General features: G+C 39.2%; 1 protein-coding gene across 1 annotated transcript in view; it reads right to left on the minus strand.

Moving 5' to 3' along the window:
- Positions 1-12,591, minus strand: part of LOC126175381 (putative protein-lysine deacylase ABHD14B) — a 66,564-nt gene extending 53,973 nt beyond the window's left edge. Inside the window, exons 1-3 of the mRNA XM_049922155.1 lie at positions 12,024-12,591; positions 11,838-11,945; positions 11,582-11,753 (exon numbers count right to left, since the gene is read on the minus strand). Coding sequence (XP_049778112.1) covers positions 11,582-11,753; positions 11,838-11,945; positions 12,024-12,122 — 379 coding nt within the window. The 5' untranslated portion in view covers positions 12,123-12,591. The remainder of the gene's footprint in view (positions 1-11,581; positions 11,754-11,837; positions 11,946-12,023) is intronic.
- Between the last annotated feature and the right edge of the window lie 6,039 nt (positions 12,592-18,630).

An 18,630-nucleotide genomic window follows, 5' to 3' on the forward strand; every position in this document is an offset into this window, starting at 1 on the left:
CTGCTACCACGTGGAGGGAAAAGCAATTAAACCGGACACAGTCAATACACACATGTAACAATAATAACCTTACATAATAAGACAGCTAAATTAAGACAGACAAGATAAGATCCTATTCACTTCAGCACACATGAAAGTAAATGGCACAAAATCAAATGCTGATCTGTTGCTGTTTCAAGCTGGTAACAATGACTGCTATTACTCAGACAAAACGATAAGAGTTATGCTATTTGTGGCTGGTCGGCAGGTGTGACTTACGAATTAAAAGCGCATTAGAATGTAACACATTTGTGCACTCAGTGTGAGAATAATGTGGAACCTTCAGTCCAATTGTAGAACAAATATGAAAAATGGCCATAACTGAGAGACTTGTTAGTGAGTACGGAATATCAGACACGAAAGTGAAAATGATATACAGTTTATGGTTGACTGGTTTATACATACAAAGGTTATTTGGTGGATCTGAAAATGTATAGGCCAATATCCAGGAAAATGGCATACACCATCTTTTTGCAGATCAGTGTGGTCAGATTCAGCAGTTCACAACACATACTAATTGGATCATACATATACATTCATCCTCAACACTGTGTAGCAGTAACTCTGAATTCTGTAAATGGGAACTGTCCCTCCCACGCACCCTTCAGTCTTTTAACTTCCACCGCCATACATCTGTCTCTGCTCCCTTTACTTGTTTCATTTCCTTTCATTCTTATTTGTCCTTTAAATGTGATCATTAAATATCTGTACATATGATACACAGTACATCAATATAATGAAGTTGGGGCGAGTTATTTATGAAAAAACAGGTAACCAATGTAGTTTTAGCAGCCATGAGAAACAATTTTATAAAGTACATTTATGAGCTATACTAATCTATGCTGAGGCAGAATAATTATGACTGGAATTACCAGAATTCAAATATTTTTGTTGAATGTAAAGTTGCAAAGTACAATGGACAATTAATTATCACTGATTAGGTACACAGATACGTAAGCGTGTATATCCAACCCAAACGCAAGAATGTTTCAATGAATTCTTTATAACTGTAGTGAAGTTTGATGTCAGTGTAACAGATTATTACAACAATAGATATCCCTTTGGCCTTCATAAAGATTCTGAACACCTGACAAAGTTTTCAGAAGTTTCCATGAAGGACGCAGAGAATGCAATTTTAGCATAAAAAACAAAAATTCTGCAGGTTGGTATGAAATACCCACTAAAGTTGTAAAAGCAATACACAATACAATCATACATCCACTAGCTCAAGCAATTAATTATTGTTTTGGAGATTCTGCTTCCTGATGTGCTGAAGTATGCCAAAGATAAACACTTTTCGAAAAGGGATCAAGAGAGATTATAGGAAATTATTGTCCTATCTCAGGTCTCCCTGTCATATCTACAATACTTGAGATATTTGCTGTTACCCAAATCCAATACTTCACAGTAAAATATTCCATTATACAGCTGTTACAAGAAACTGTTTTCCAAGAGACGAGCTGGTTATAGCAGAACATCTCCTCTATGAACAAATATTGATTTTAACAGAAATCAATTTTGTTGACAAGATATGTACATCATTAGAGAAGAGCAATAAGGTAGTAGGACTTTTCTGTGACCTCACAAAGGCTTTTGATTCTGTAAACTATGCCTTATTTATTTACAAACTTGACACGTATGGCATTAGGTGCAGCAATCTACAATGGCTTAAATCCCTTATGCAACAGAAAGGAAAGAGTTAGCATTATTTCAAATGGGATAAATAATAATTCTGACTGGAAAATAATAGCTCAGGTTGTTTCACAAGGCTCCATACCTGGCTCAGTCCTATTTCCATTCTGTGTTAACGATTTACCATTAAATATCAGCTCCCCATCAGTTCTGTTTGCAGACAATATGTCTAATGTTGAAAATCAGAAAAAAAATCCCAGATCATTGACCAGTATCCTCAGCACTATAAGCCTGTGCATCACATCTGGACATGTGTCACGGCACCTGGCCACCAGCATTCTACACTCAAATACTCTGCCAACAGCACCTGAGTGCGCCAGCCGCTGTCCATGACTTGGGCACACTGCACGGCACCCAACATGCCATCTACTGGAGCCCTCTATATAAGCACAGCACAGCAGGTGCTCGACCTCAGATTGTATTCTGCTGTTTATTGTACCATTTCTGTGCTTGTTGTTTACTTGAATGTGGACAAATAAACTTTTGTTCTTTGTGGCCGAGCCACACTACTGTTTGTGTCTAGCATTATGGCACAACTGGTAATGAGTGTGGTGTTCACTTCCAGGTGCTAAGCCTATTTGGTTGTTTTGTTGGTTCTAATGTCCATGGAGGCAGTACTCGAATCTCTCCTCGAGCAGCAGCAGGCTCTTATGGATGCTACCACAAATTTTTCAGTCACATCGACTATGCAGTCTTCTATGCCATCAGCCTACCCATCGTCATTTGCCCCTTAGGATGATGCAGCTGATGACTGAGACCCTTAAAGAAGTGGCGTTGGCAACAATTCCTTGTTTTTGGTGTGACTGTTGCAAACATGTAAGGGTTTGTTCCTTTCTTAAATTTCCCCTCGGATTTACCAGCTATTTACCAGTTAGCCCTGCTCCAGGAACCAGCATCAGCTTTGTTCAATGATAAGCATAAGTTGTTGTCCAGTTGTCACTGTGACTGCATACATCATTGCAGCATGGACCGAGGTCTATCACTGTCATAAACAGCTCCATTAGTCCCACTGGGCTTGGTCAGATAAACTCCACAGCCTCAGTTGCATATGTCAGTTTGTTACTGATGTTCATCAGGATTCCTATGCAGCTTCTACGGTCCGTGCTACCATCATTTGGTTTGCCCTGGACAAGGAGGCGCATCAACATGCACTACAGTGGGAGAATCCATCTTTAGCTGAAATGTTGCTCAATCTTTCAAGGTATCTCATTCTGCTGGTGAGCAGATTGAGGCTTGGTGACCATGGTGGCTCTATTTCTGGTCATCAGGCATCAGTCAATTCCCAGGAGGAGGACCGTGAGGCAGCCATGCATACACAGCCTCTGCAACACAGGACATTGATGTGCCCCAAACAAAAACAGCCACAACATATGCAGCACTCCCATCTTGCCCATACTGTGCAACATGACAGGACCATGTGCCTTAAGTGCTGGGTGACTTACAACTACTGGAAAAAATGACATAGAGTATCTGTGTATTGTTCCCAGCTGCAGAATTGGATGTGGATGTTAAATTGCCTGTCTCCTGCTTACAAATAAAACAAACTGTTTATTGCAGTGTGAGTGATGGGCAAAGAACTCGGGCTACAAGTGGACATGGGTGCAGCTGTTACATTTATGAACGCACAAATCTATGTGGACTTGGGATCTCAAGTGTTGTCTCCAATTAATCGACGTTTGGTGAATTACAACAGGCAGAATATTCCAATATGGGAGCAATTTATGGCTCCCATTGCATATACATCTGTGGTCTGTTCCTTAGCTTTTTTGGTAGTTAATGATGCTGATGCCAACAATCTGCTCAGTCTGGATGCTTTTGGTTTTTTCATTGCAGATGCATTGCACCTCGTTACCAAGCAGGCCTTACCAGCAGTTAGATAAGCGTTATTCTGCGTTCTTCCCTCTCTCTCTCTCTCTCTTTTTTTTTTTCAGATGAGTAATGTTATGTCACTTATTGTACAGCCCATATTATCAGGAAACCTACGGTGCTGCTGCATTTTTTTCGTACTTGCCCTATCCCTATGGCTTTGCACGATCAAGTGAAATTAAAAATGTACAGACTGACACCATTGGGGTCATACAGCCTATTATGTCAAATGAGTGGTCTAAATACTGAATGTCCAGCTCTGCCTTTGCAGTGACTTAAAAGCTTCCATTAATGTTCATCTATCAGTGACACTTGCCCTTCGCCCTGCCAAGACAAGCTGTTGGCCAAATTCACAGGGAGCCAGTGTTTCCCTAAAATAGATTTACCTGAAGCCTATTCACAGGTTCCATTGGATGAGGCTTTCAAAAAGCTCCTTGTGATCAACTCACCTTCTGAGTTGTACCAAAATCAGCACGTCCCATTCAGTTTGGTAGCACCCCCTTGATTTTTCAGCATTTTCTGCAACAATTGATGAAGTCTCTTCCAGGGTGCATCAACTACCTCTCTGCCATTGTCATGATGGGTGCATCCATGGAAGAGAATTAATACAGTTTATGTTCCTTGTTCACAGTCTTACACACAGCAGGGCTGAAGTGCCACTTGACCAAGTGCCACTTTTTTTGGCCATCCATTGTGTGTTTGGGGTTTGAGGTTTCTCAGGATCATCATGTTGGCACTGTCACAACTCTGACTCGCCCTTCCAATGTCAAAGAACTCAAATTGTTTTTAGAGAAAATTGCCTACTATCGTAAATTAATTTCAGGTGTGGCCACATTGGCCCATACTCTCTATGAACTGCTTCACAAACATGCTGCTTTCTGGTGGACGCTGGCCTGCGAACGTGCTTTTGAAATCTAAATTACATTCTGCAGTCTACCTTCCATCCTGGCCACCACCCGGTCTTGTTTACAGATGTCTCTCAGTATGGTCACAGGGCCATTCTTGCACATAGCTGTGAGGACGGTTCTGAGAATCCGATAGCTTACGCGTCAAAAACGCACAACTCCGCTCAGCAACACTACTCCCAAGTTGAAAAGAAAGCACTTGTTATCTTGTATGCCCTCAAAAAGTTGTGTGTGTTCTTGTATGGATCTACATTCCACCTCATTACAGATTGCAAGCCTTTGTTTATGTTGTTTCATCCTTCTAATTCATTGCTTGAGAATGAAGCACATCATCTCCAATATTGGGCCTTGTTTCTGTCTCATTTTAGGTGTACTACACAGTATGCCACTGCCAATGCACTGTCCTGACTTCTGATGAGGTCAGATCCAGCTTTTGACCAGGATGAGCTCCTTTGTTTTCACTTCGCAGTCGAGGCACTATGTACAGTGGAAGGGTTTTCAATTATGTATGCGAAAGAAAATTCCTGGCAGATTAAAACTCTGTGACAGATCTCTGCTCAAGCCCAAAAGCTTGCCATCTGTGGGCACTGCTGTTACCAACTGAGCTATCATGGATGACACACAGCCAACCTTCACAGTTTCATTCTGCCTGTAGTTATCAATTAGTTTCCAAAATAACAAACACTCAGCTGTAGAGTGAAATATTCATTCTGGAAGCTTCTATTTCCACTTTAGTGTAGTAAGCCCAAGAAATTTAATTTTCTTGTGTATTATCAAGGCTACTTCTGCCACAGCGTATATCTGCAAAGCAAGTGGTAACATTCATGCTTATAGTTTTCTGTGTGTCCATCAATTATGTTTGCTTAGACCGGCATTTTATATCAGAAGTGTTTCCATTGACTACATCATCAAGCATATTCTCTCCACTTGTTATCAGTACCTGTGTGTTATCTGCATATAAAAATGAATTAGCCTTAGGAATATTCTTAGGCATGTCATTAATATAGGCCCGAAAATGCGAAAAGGGCAGGACCAGGAACCAAGCCATGTAGGAACAATATATTTTACTTTCTTTGCTTACTTGGCCAGTAAGATAAAGACTTCTTAGAGTTTCTGTTTTCGGCAAACTGCCCCTTTCCATAGAGACAGCTACAACATCAGTTACAGACAGGTACAGTAGCAAGGGGAGGGGGGTGCTATAGTCCCTCCCCACCCCCCCACCCCCCCCTCCCAATGGAGTACCATATTAGACTGGATAAAATGACTTCAGAAATCAGCGAATATATTACTCCAGCAGATTCAACCATTTTTTTATAATTATGTAGCAATACAGGTTGCAATGTATTCCAAACACACTTTAACAAAAGAATAAGAGTGGCTAATAGCATACTATCTAAGCCAATAAATATCATTTAACTTAAAATGGGCATCTTATTATTTATTAATACACATTTTTTACCCTGAACTACAAAACCCTTACCAAAAACTACTTTAAGCATAACAAAATTTTACCAGTATGTCAGCGGAGGACCCCAACTCTCCTTTTGTTAAATTATATTCCATTCCCCCAAACCCCTCCCCCATTAGCCCCCCTTGAAAGACTTCTAGAATCGCCCCTGATTACAGACAGCATCTCAAATTCCATATTTCACAAATTTTGCAACGAGTAACTCAAAGCTGACCATATTAAATGCTTTTCACTATTCAAGAAATATGCCCACAGTGGATTTAGTTCTTTTCCATATTCATGACAGCTCACCATGATATAAAGTTTGTCAGCATGTTTATAAATACAGATTTTGTACATATAAAACGTGGCCACTTGCTGGCTATTTGCGTAACTTTATATATATATATTTTTTAAATTTTAACCTAACACAAAATTTACTAAATGAACTGAAGGGCATATATATTACATATTCAGAAATTCTTCTATGTAGTAGACGGACTGTCAATTAGAAATGATTACTACTTGTTTTTAACATTTTCACTACTTCCCAGTATCTAATTCATAAGGGAGGTTGAGATATATTTTTATGACTGCATAATTTGCTCCTTTCCATGCTAAAGTAAGGTTAAGTTGTGGATAGCACAGGCTATTTTTCAAATTACGCCCGATTCTGCACTTCGTAAAAGAGCAAAAATATTGTGAAAAGTACAGGGGCATTATTAGTTGGCTTGTATCTAATTTTTTAAGCAGTTGCCTTTCAGTTTGAGGATGATATACTTACCAGATGATATACTTACACCATGTTTCTGTGCAATGAATGCTGTGTATGGAGTTACCCTAGAAAATTCTGCCATATAACAACAACAGACGGAACTAGGCAAAATACAATAATTTTCTAATGTTTTTATCACCAAAGTCAACAGTAAATTTTACTGAGAAACAATGTGAGGAAATCTATAATATTTTTTCTCAAATTAAAGTGCTGATTAATATGAACACCCATGAAATTTGAACAACCAGCTCATACACATTTCCTTTCCTTCGTCCTGTAGTGATGAGAATATCTACATCTACACAAATACACCGCAAGCCACCGTATGGTGCAGACCGGAGGGTACACTTATCCATAAGAGTCATTTCCTTTTCTGTTTCACTTACAAATAGAGTAACAGGAAAAACTGTCTATATGTATCTGTCCGAGCTGTAATATCTCTAATCTTATCTTCATGGTCCTAATGAGAAATATGTGTTGGTGGCAGTAGAATAGTTCTACAATCTGCTTCAAATGGAGGTTCTCTCAATTGTCTCAATAGTGCTCCTCGTAAAGAACATTGTCTTTGTTCCAATACCATTTGAGTTCATAATGCATCTCCGTCATACTCGTGTGTGGATCGAAACTAGCGGTAACAATCAGCTGTCCTCTGAACTGCTTTGATGTCTTCCTTTAGTCCGATCAGGTGGGAATCCCAAACACTTGAGTAGTACTCAAGAACTGGTCGCACCAGTCTTACAAAAGGTCACCTTTACAGATGACAGATGAACCACACTTTCCTAAAATTTTCCCATTAAATATACAGTCACCTTGCACAGAATTGGATGAATTGGTAGTGTATGTTCAGTGGTAGACCATTTACCAACAATACTTTTGACATTCCTGGTGGTTTCTGATCTATGAACTAGCATGTGTAGAGGTCCTGTCTTTGTTGTGGTTTTCAGTTCAAAGACTGGTTTGGTGCAGCTCCCCACACTATTCTTTCCTGTGCAAGCCTCTTCATCTCCGAGTAACTACTGCAACCTACATCCTTGTGAATCTGCTTATTGAATTAGTCTCTAGGTCTCCCTCTACGACTTTTAGCCCCCACACTTCCTCCAGTATTAAACTGGTGATCCTTTGATACCTCACAAGGGAACCTCCCCATCACACCCCCCTCAGATTTAGTTATAAGTTGGCACAGTGGATAGGCCTTGAAAAACTGAACACAGATCTACCGAGAAAACAGGAAGTAGTTGTGTGGAACTATGAAAAAAATAAGCAAAATATACAAACTGAGTAGTCCATGTGAAAGATAGGCAACATCCAGGAAAGAGCGAGCTCAGGAACGCCGTGGTCCCATGGTTAGCGTGAGTGGCTGTGGAACGAGTGGTCCTGCATTGAAGTCTTCCCTTGAGTAAAGAGTTCAATTTTTTATTTTCAGACAATTATTATCTGTCACCAGTGTCATATAGAATATATCAGACGTGTTTTCCTGTGGAGGAATCGGTTGACCTATGACCTTACGATCAAATGTTTTCGGTTCCCATTGGAGAGGCACGTCCTTTCATCTACTAATCGCACCGTTTTGTGGTTCGGTCGCAAAACACAGACACTAAACTTATTACAGTGAAGAGATGTCAATGAACGAACGGACAGATCATAACTTTGCGAAAATAAATCTTTCACTCGAGGGAAGATTTGAACCAGAGATCTCTTGTCCCGCAGCTGCTCACGCTAACCACGGTGCTCCTGAGTTCAGAGTTACCTTTATGTTGCCTACCTTGCACATGGACTACTCAGTTTGTATATTTTGCTTATTTTTTTCATAGTTCCACACAACTTCTTCCTGTTTTCTCGATTGATCTGTGTTCAGTTTTTCAAGGCCTATCCACTGTGCCAACTTATAACTAAATCTGAGGGGGGTGCGATGGGGAGGTTCCCTTGTCAGAATATGTCTTACCAACTAATCCCTTCTTCTAGTCAGGTTATGCCACAAATTTACCTACACCCCAATCCTATTCAGTATCTCCTCATTAGTTACATGATCTATCCATCTAATCTTCAGCATTCTTCTGTAGCACCACATTTTAGAAGCTTCTATTCTCTTCTTGTCTAAACTGTTTATTGTCCATTCTGTAAAGAATCTGTGTTAGCATTTTGCAACCGTGGCTTATTCTGTTAAGAATTCATGTTAGTATTTTGCAATAGTGACCTATTAAACTGATAGTTCGGTAATTTTCACACCTGTCAGCACATGCTTTCTATATAATTCGAATTATCATATTCTTCTTGAAGTCTGAGGATATTTTGCCTGTCTCATACATCTTGCCCACGAGATGGAAGAATTATGTCGTTGTTGGCTCTCCTCAGGCTATCAACAGTTCTAACGGAATGTTGTGTAGGGTACTCCTTGGGCCTTGTTTTGACTCAGGTCTTTCTGTGTTCTGTCAAATTCTTCATGCAGTATCATACCTCCTATCTCATCTTCATCAACAACCACTTCCATTTCCATAATATTGCCCTCAAGTACATCTCCCTTGTATAGACCCTCTATATACTCCTTTCACCTGTCTGCGTTCTTTTGTTTTGCTTAGGACTGGATTTCCATCTGAACTCTTCATACCCCTAGTGATATATGCTTTTGCAGCCTTACATTTATCCTCTAGCCATTCTTGTTCAGGCATTTTGCGCTTTCTATCAATCTCATTTTTTATACATTTGTACTCCCTTTTGCGTGCTTCATTTACTGCATTTCTATATTTTCTCCTTTCATCAATTAAATTTAAAGTCTCTTATTTTGCCCAAGGATTTTTACTAGCCCTCATCTTTTTACCTATTTTATCTTCTGCTGCCTTACTATTTCATCTCTCAAAGCTACCCATTGTTCTTCTACCGTATTCTTTTCTCCTATTCCTGTCAATCATTCCCTAATGGTCCCTCTGAAAATCTTTGCAATGTCTGGTTCTTTCAGTTTATCTAGGTCCCATCTCCTCAAATTACTACATTTTTGGTTTCTTCAGTATTAATCTACACTTTGAAACCAATAAATTGTGGTCAGAGTCCCCATATGCCACTGAAAATGTCTTACAATTTAGAAACAGGTTCTGAAATCTCTGTCTTACCATTATATAATCACTCTGAAACCCTCCACTGTCTCTAGGTCTCTTCGACATATATAACCTTCTTTCAGTGTTAGCTATGATTAAATTATGCTCTTGTGAAAATGAAATAATACAGTTTATGGTTATGATTCTCTCTGATGTTACATCAAAGAATAATTGAATATCTTCAGGAAGACATTTGATATTCAGCACAAGGTAAGTATTGGAACCCCTTGAATTTTGCAGTATGGTGTGATTGTAAACAATAGGCTTCAATTCTCAACCAAACTGTCACCTTCCAACTAAGGCTAGACCTCAGGCTGCATTATATACATCAGTCTGTCACCACAACCAAAATTTTGGGGAGGGAGAGAAAGTAAGACATAATTTTAGCCCAATATTGCAATTTTTCCGTAATTAGTTAAGCCAATTTTTCCCTTTTTGATACAAAAGTCTATCTTTTGTCCATCAACTGAAGCAATTGATGCCACTTAACCGACTTAAACTAACACCTTTCAACATAAAAAAATCTTAACCTTGGGCCACGCAATGGATAAGTAATTATTTCACTATTATCTAAGACGAAGTATTTACATCCTGTGACTGCCAACTCAACCAAATTGTCACGTTCCAGCATAACCTCAACTATGGGTTACATTACAGATCATTGTCACCCCAACCAACCATTTCAAAATCTGATACACTTGCCCTCTTTCTGTTTGTATAAAAGCACATAGGATATGACATGCCACCTTATCATTCCATTAGATTAGCCTATATTATGAAGCCGACATCCATATCAGTAGGTGGACCCCATTTTTGCTATTTTTAACTCATTAGGATACATTTCCTCTCTGGAGAATGTATTTATAATATTCGACAAAGGCTTATTAATCTTGATGGTCCCGCCAAATTCATAATCCTCTTTTTATGTTTTCACTCTCATGAGGTTTACATTTCTCTCCGTCACACACATAATTTAATTTTATTAGTAAACTTAACCCTGTGGCACATAGTGTCCACTACAGTGGACAACTGTTAATGGTCAATTCTTTGCTATTTTCAATCAGTCCTGAGGCTGCAAACTCGCACTGTTCACTGCAGTGGACACTCCCTACTGGTGTTGTGCACTGCCTGCATTTGCAGCCTCATGACTGATTGAAAATGACAGAGAATCGACCATTAGAAGTTGTCCACTGCAGGGTTAAAGTACTTTCTCCTTCCCCACAGTACACTTTCTGTCTAGAGTTACAGGTTGCAAAGTCCTGGGAGGGGGGGAGAGTACTCCCCTGTTCAGGCATCTATCTACTGCTTCATGTTACTCATCTCTTAATGTATCATTACAGTATACAATGTATTGAAATTTTGAGCACATACAATGTGTTCTGGGCACGTTCCCACTTTGTCACTTGAATAAATTGTGAATTCAGTACAACAATTAGCTGGTCCTTTCGTTTGAAGTCCCTTACAACCTTCTGCACAGGTATTGTTATTGCAAACAGGTACTGAAATGTCAGTATAATGAATAGATTGATAAAAAGTAATCAAAATGAGGAGTCAGTCACAATGTAAGAGAGTTAGTCAAAATATAAGTACTTAAATACATATTAAACAGGTACCTCAAATTCTGGGGGCAAATATCTGAGGTCCAATATAATTCTACTAAAATATGAAAATATATATTAAATATGAAAATACCGGATGCATTAGTGATTCCACATACATTTTTATTTTGTAGTCATTATAACGTGTCGTTTAAAAGTCTCGAAGTTACCTGGTAAGTCAACTGCCACCGTTTTATGACCTAATGCTGCCATTAACTGCAGTGTCCCAAGATTTTCCCAGGTTTCTGACTTAAAACTTCGTCCATGTAGGAAAAGAAGCGATTGTCCGGATGCCTTTACACCATTTGGAATTTCGGCTTCTCGGTAAAACATGTCAACGCCCTATTAAATGGCATATGTTTTACTATTGTATTAAAACGCTAATGTGAACAAACGTTGGATTCGTACAAAACTTGGCGTACATACGTGTATTTTATGCGTGTGGGAAGTGATTTGTACATCATTTTTTTTCTTAATAGCTTCTTCAGGAAATTCTTTACCCAAAATATCAACAGTTTTCCAGTCGATTGCCATCTGCAATAACCACAATTTCACAGTTAAGGTAGCACTGCACAATGTTGTACACAATCTAACGCTGAGAAATCTACTCACGTCTAGAGTATGCTGGTAACTAAACTTTCCTGGCGCAACGATGATAATAAAAACACAGACAAGAAAGATAACGGCTCCTAATTTAATTCCACACTTCATTGTAGCCCGCGAACAAACAAGCAAGATAAAAATATGTTTGCACCATACTCTCAGCAACTGACAGAACTATGTCTTCTTCACCTAAGCGTTGAAAGACAATGCCACAAAACCTTCAAATATTAGCACTTCCGTTTACCCGCAATAGAAACGAAATCGTGTGTGTGTATGTGGGCAGATATGTCATCTTTTCATCTTTCGTAATTCCAAATTGATTCTGTTGGCGGTTCAATAGTGTGACAATAGGTAACACGCTGATAGACAGACAAGACAAAGCGTTTCCCACATTTTATTTTAGGAATTATACAAAAATGATGAGTTTATAATAATCCTTTGATACTTGGGAAGACAGAAGTGGAACTGTAAAACACGAAAAGTGCAAAATACAGCACTTCACAAGAAAAAATTCCCTGCTCTGTTTCGTTTCCGTCAACCAACCACAGTAGAGGACACGTGACACTCACTATGCCCCCAATGCAAGCATTTACTGCGCTGTTTTTTAAGAATACAAACAACAAAAAGAAGCCGCTGATCAAGGGAACAGATTAACATGAGAAAGACCGACCCTGAAAATCTGCTAAAGGGTATATTACTGTCAGAAGCCGATGATTATCTACATTAGCTTTCTTCGAATGGACGATTAAACTTTTAATAACGTTTTAAGGCCCATGCAAAAGGGCAAATTTGTCAGACTCGTTCGTATTTAGCAACGGATGTGTCAAACAAGTCCGTACACGTACCAAATCAAGCAAATTTTTCAGTTTAATCCCTTGAAACAGATGCGTTTCGTGTACGCTGTATTCTGATACTAATGACTACAAATGCAGGTGAAACATTTCTAACATTGACTCTGGCAATGTTTTTGAAGAGGAACGCGAAAACCAAGAAAAAAATAAGACGCAGGTCCAGAGAATGGTTTAAATGAGAGAGGATTATAGACATGAAAATCTGTTAACAGAAATGTCACATTCAAAACCTGTGATTAGACCTAAATCAACTTCGTGCTCATAGACCGTGGAACTTCAGCGCTCACAATGAAAAAGAAGTCAAAAGTATGCGCAAATTTATTCTCTTCCATTTGGTCCTGTAACGCCAGTTTATTAAAATGCCACGACATGGGAACATACACTGAAGTCGTGGGGTAGCTCCCTAATTTGTCGAACCTCCTTTTGTCTTTTGCAGCAGCTTGACGTGACATGGACTCAACAAGTCGTTGGAAGCCCCTGCAGAAATATTGAGCGATGCTGCCTCTATAGCCGTACATAATTGCGAAGATGTTTCCGGTCCAGGATGTGTACGAACTGACCTCTCAACTTTTTTTTTTGTTTTGTTTTTGAGTCGTCAGTCTTCTGGTTGATTTGATGCGCCTGCCACAAATTCTTCCTCCGTCCCAGCCTCTTCATCTTAGAGTAGCACTTGCAACCTACATCTTCTGTCTTTCTCTACAGTTTTTACACTCTACAGCTCCCTCTAATACCATGGAAGTTATTCCCTAATGCCTTAACAGTTGTCCTACTATCCTGCCTCTTCTTCTTGCAGTGTTTTCAATATATTCCCTTCCTCACTGATTCTCTGGGGAACCACCTTATTCCTTACCTCATAAGTCCACGTAATTTTTAACATTCATCTGTAGCACCACATTCAAATGCTTTGATTCTTATTTTCCCACAGTGCATGATTCACTACCATGCTTCAAACATACATTCTCAGCAATTTCTTCCTCAAATGAAGGCCTATGTTTGATACTAGTAGACTTCTCTTGGACAGGAGTGCCCTTTTTGCAAATGCTAGTCTGCTTTTTATATCCTCCTTGCTCCATCCATTATGGGTTATTTTTGCTGCCTAGGCGGCAGAAGTCCTTAACTTTTATACTTTGTGATCACCAATCCTGATGTTATAAAGTTTCTCACTGCTCACTCTCATTACCTTCAACAAGGAGTACACAAATACAGTGTTGTGAGTTCCCAAAAAATTCTTCTTCTTCATGTGCCGTCTCCTCTAAGAAGGTTGGCTGTCATCATGGCAATTTCTGATCTTGATTTGGCTGATCTAAGGAGTTCTGACGTTGAGCAGTTGTACCAATTTTTTAAATTGTCAATCCAGGATGTCCGTCTTCTACCCCTCGTTCTCTTCCCACAAATTTTCCCTTCTAGTATTATTTGCAATATTTTGTAATTTACTCCCCTAATAACATGGCCTAAATATTGTAGCTTCCTTACTTTAATAGTTTTAATTAATTCTTTTTCCTTTCCCATTCTTCTTAGGACATCTTGATTATTAATCCTCGACACCCAACTAATTCTAAGTATTCTTCTATATGCCCACATTTCAAAAGCTTCTAAACTGTTCATGTCCTTCTTTTTCAATGTCCACGCTTCCATTCCGTATAGTAATTTTGAGAATACATAGCATCTTAGCAACCTCATTTTTGTGTTTAAACAAATGTCTCTCGAACAGAATGCATTTTTCATCTTATTAAAGATACTTCTGGCCTGTCCCAAAAAATTACTGAGGCGGAAATGGTGAGCCATTGAATTCATGGTCACCAGATTCAGTATTTACTTCCTCACAGGAATGGCCAACATTGTGTCTACAAGTAAACAACTAAATATAACAGCATTAGATTTAATTCCACAAACACTGTATGTACCACCAGGAGACATCAGTTTAAAAAATGCAGTCTCGGAGGAGACTACAAAGTTTACTAAGTCACTAAAAACTTGCAAAACTGTCAGCTATGATTGGTTTCTAGTTCTGGATATATAAGACCATTGCTAAGCTACCGGTATTTTCGAAATTTCTTAGGGTATGTTTCCTAACAGGCTAAAATGTGCCCAAGTGACACTTATTTATAAAATCACAGATGTCATCATTTTTTGAGAAGCAGATTCATAATTAAAGATTTCTCCTCTATACATTTAGAGGAATTCAAACTTGGTGAAGAATGGATGTTGCTAGTTACTTGAATTTCACACATGATAAAATGTCATAGACAATATATGACCAAATTTTAATACCAGTTTCCTTAATAAATCAAAATATATCAAAAAACAGAGACTCAGAAATCCAAATTCTTATACATAAAGCAAAAAGAAAAAAAGGGCAAATTAAAACTTAGGGTATACTGGGTGGTATAATTAAAGTGCAGCTACTCACAAAAGTCCAGTGTGGGCTGTTAACCCTCATATAGCAGCAAAACTTGGTAGATATTCTAATATGTTAATGTGGATCTGATTTACACTGCAGAGTGGAACAAAAAATAGTCACCAGGCAAATTTGGTTCTGTGATTGCAAGAAAGAAATGTTTCCATGTGTAATGGATTAGGAACGGGACACGGGCAGAAAAAAGTGAGAAATGCCTACTGTTGATTTTATTATTAACCGCACCTTAAACAATATGTTCAATATGAGTACTGGAGATGTTGATGAGATGCTGCATCTGTAAAACGACATGATCAGTTGTTACTTGCAGCAGTTACCGTGGGATCTGAGCAATGTATTCCTGCATACTGGCCTTCAGGTCCGGTAGAGACTGAATGTGTCCCTGGTAAACTGATTGATTAATTGAGAAGGGTTATGGACCAAATGGCGACATCATCAGACCCGCCCTGGTGAACAGTTTTCCCCTGAGCCAAATGTCACATGAATTCAGATCAGCTGGTCTTGCAGGCCATGCATCTGGAGATCCTCTGGATATAATCTGTTATTGGAAGGTTGCATTAAGCAGATCTTTCACTGGGTGAGCTACATGAGATTTTGCCTCATCTTGCTTGAGAACAGTTGTTTTCACATAGTTACACTCTTCCGGAGTAGGAACCACATGCTGTACAACGTGCTCTTAATAACATTCAGACATCAAGTACACCTGACAGAATGTCTAGGTGTATTCTCTTAAAAGAAGAATAGAACGAGAATAAAGGTGCTTGTGAATCCAAACCACAGAGTCACACACGGTGAGTATTGTAGTTCTTTGCCCACAACACATTGTTTAATAATACACCAAATACACAGTTCCGAGTATTCATTGCACCCTGTAGTGTAAAATGTGCCTTATCACTCCATAGAAAATTAATTCAGAATATTGCTGCAGATAGACCGCAAAACTTTCCGTACTGTTAACCATGGGATGGAAAATTCTTGTGACACTGCTTGAATACTAGCAGTACCCAGGGCATGTGATGATGGTCACTTACAGCAACAGCAACCTTATCAATAACTTACATCAGGATAGGATACCTTCCTCTTCCGGGTGCCACACCAAGCTCATCTCTGTTTCCAAATTTCATTATCATCTTCTATAACCCATTTAATGACATCATGCCTAGTCTGCCATTTACATAAAAGTTTCAGTAATATAGCCAATAATAGCCATAGTGTTCATTCATGTTATGGCTTGTCCAATAACGAGATGGATGTCATACAAACAGTGTACAGTGCCCGGTTCGCACCTGATGGTCACGTTGTTGTTGTGGTCTTCAGTCCTGAGACTGGTTTGATGCCGCTCTCCATGCTACTCTATCCTGTGCAAGCTTCTTCATCTCCCAGTACCTACTGCAACCTACATCCTTCTGAATCTGCTTAGTGTATTGATCTCTTGGTCTCCCTCTACGATTTTTACCCTCCACGCTGCCCTCCAATGCTAAATTTGTGATCCCTCGATGCCTCAGAACATGTCCTACCAACCGATCCCTTCTTCTAGTCAAGTTGTGCCACAAACTTCTCTTCTCCCCAATCCTATTCAATACCTCCTCATTAGTTACGTGATCTACCCACCTTATCTTCAGCATTCTTCTGTAGCACCACATTTCGAAAGCTTCTATTCTCTTCTTGTCCAAACTAGTTATCGTCCATGTCTCACTTCCATACATGGCTACACTCCATACAAATACTTTCAGAAATGACTTCCTGACACCTAAATCTATATTCGATGTTAACAAATTTCTCTTCTTGAGAAACGCTTTCCTTGCCATTGCCAGTCTACATTTTATATCCTCTCTACTTCGACCATCATCGGTTATTTTACTCCCTAAATAGCAAAACTCCTTTACTACTTTAAGTGTCTCATTTCCTAATCTAATTCCCTCAGCATCACCCGACCTAATTTGACTACATTCCATTATCCTCGTTTTGCTTTTGTTGATGTTCATCTTATACCCTCCTTTCAAGACACTGTCCATTCCGTTCAACTGCTCTTCCAAGTCCTTTGCTGTCTCTGACAGAATTACAATGTCATCGGCGAACCTCAAAGTTTTTACTTCTTCCCCATGAATTTTAATACCTACTCCGAATTTTTCTTTTGTTTCCTTTACTGCTTGCTCAATATACAAATTGAATAACATCGGGGAGAGGCTACAACCCTGTCTTACTCCCTTCCCAACCACTGCTTCCCTTTCATGTCCCTCGACTCTTATAACTGCCATCTGGTTTCTGTACAAATTGTAAATAGCCTTTCGCTCCCTGTATTTTACCCCTGCCACCTTCAGAATTTGAAAGAGAGTATTCCAGTCAACATTGTCAAAAGCTTTCTCTAAGTCTACAAATGCTAGAAATGTAGGTTTGCCTTTTCTTAATCTTTCTTCCAATATAAGTCGTAAGGTCAGTATTGCCTCACGTGTTCCAACATTTCTACGGAATCCAAACTGATCTTCCCCGAGGTCGGCTTCTACCAGTTTTTCCATTCGTCTGTAAAGAATTCGCGTTAGTATTTTTGCAGCTGTGACTTATTAAACTGATAGTTCGGTAACTTTCACATCTGTCAACACCTGCTTTCTTTGGGATTGGAATTATTATATTCTTCTTAAAGTCTGAGGGTATTTCGCCTGTCTCATACATCGTGCTCACCAGATGGTAGAGTTTTGTCATGACTGGCTCTCCTGAGGCCATCAGTAGTTCTAATGGAATGTTGTCTACTCCCGGGGCCTTGTTTTGACTCAGGTCTTTCAGTGCTCTGTCAAACTCTTCACGCAGTATCTTATCTCCAATTTCATCTTCATCTACATCCTCTTCCATTTCCATAATATTGTTCTCAAGTACATCGCCCTTGTATAAACCCTCTATATACTCCTTCCACCTTTCTGCTTTCCCTTCTTTGCTTAGAACTGGGTTGCCATCTGAGCTCTTGATATTCATGCAAGTGGTTCTCTTTTCTCCAAAGGTCTCTTTAATTTTCCTGTAGGCAGTATCTATCTTACCCCTAGTGAGACAAGCCTCTACATCCTTACATTTGTCCTCTAGCCATCCCTGCTTAGCCATTTTGCACTTCCTGTCGATTTCATTTTTGAGACGTTTATATTCCTTTTTGCCTGCTTCATTTACTGCATTTTTATATTTTCTCCTTTCATCAATTAAATTCAATATTTCTTCTGTTACCCAAGGATTTCTATTAGCCCACGTCTTTTTACCTACTTGATCGTCTGCTGCCTTCACCACTTCATCCCTCAGAGCTACCCATTCTTCTTCTACTGTATTTCTTTCCCCCATTCCTGACAATTTTTCCCTAATGCTCTCCCTG

The sequence above is a fragment of the Schistocerca cancellata genome, chromosome 3 (genome assembly GCF_023864275.1).
Source record: "Schistocerca cancellata isolate TAMUIC-IGC-003103 chromosome 3, iqSchCanc2.1, whole genome shotgun sequence".
Taxonomy (NCBI): domain Eukaryota; kingdom Metazoa; phylum Arthropoda; class Insecta; order Orthoptera; family Acrididae; genus Schistocerca; species Schistocerca cancellata.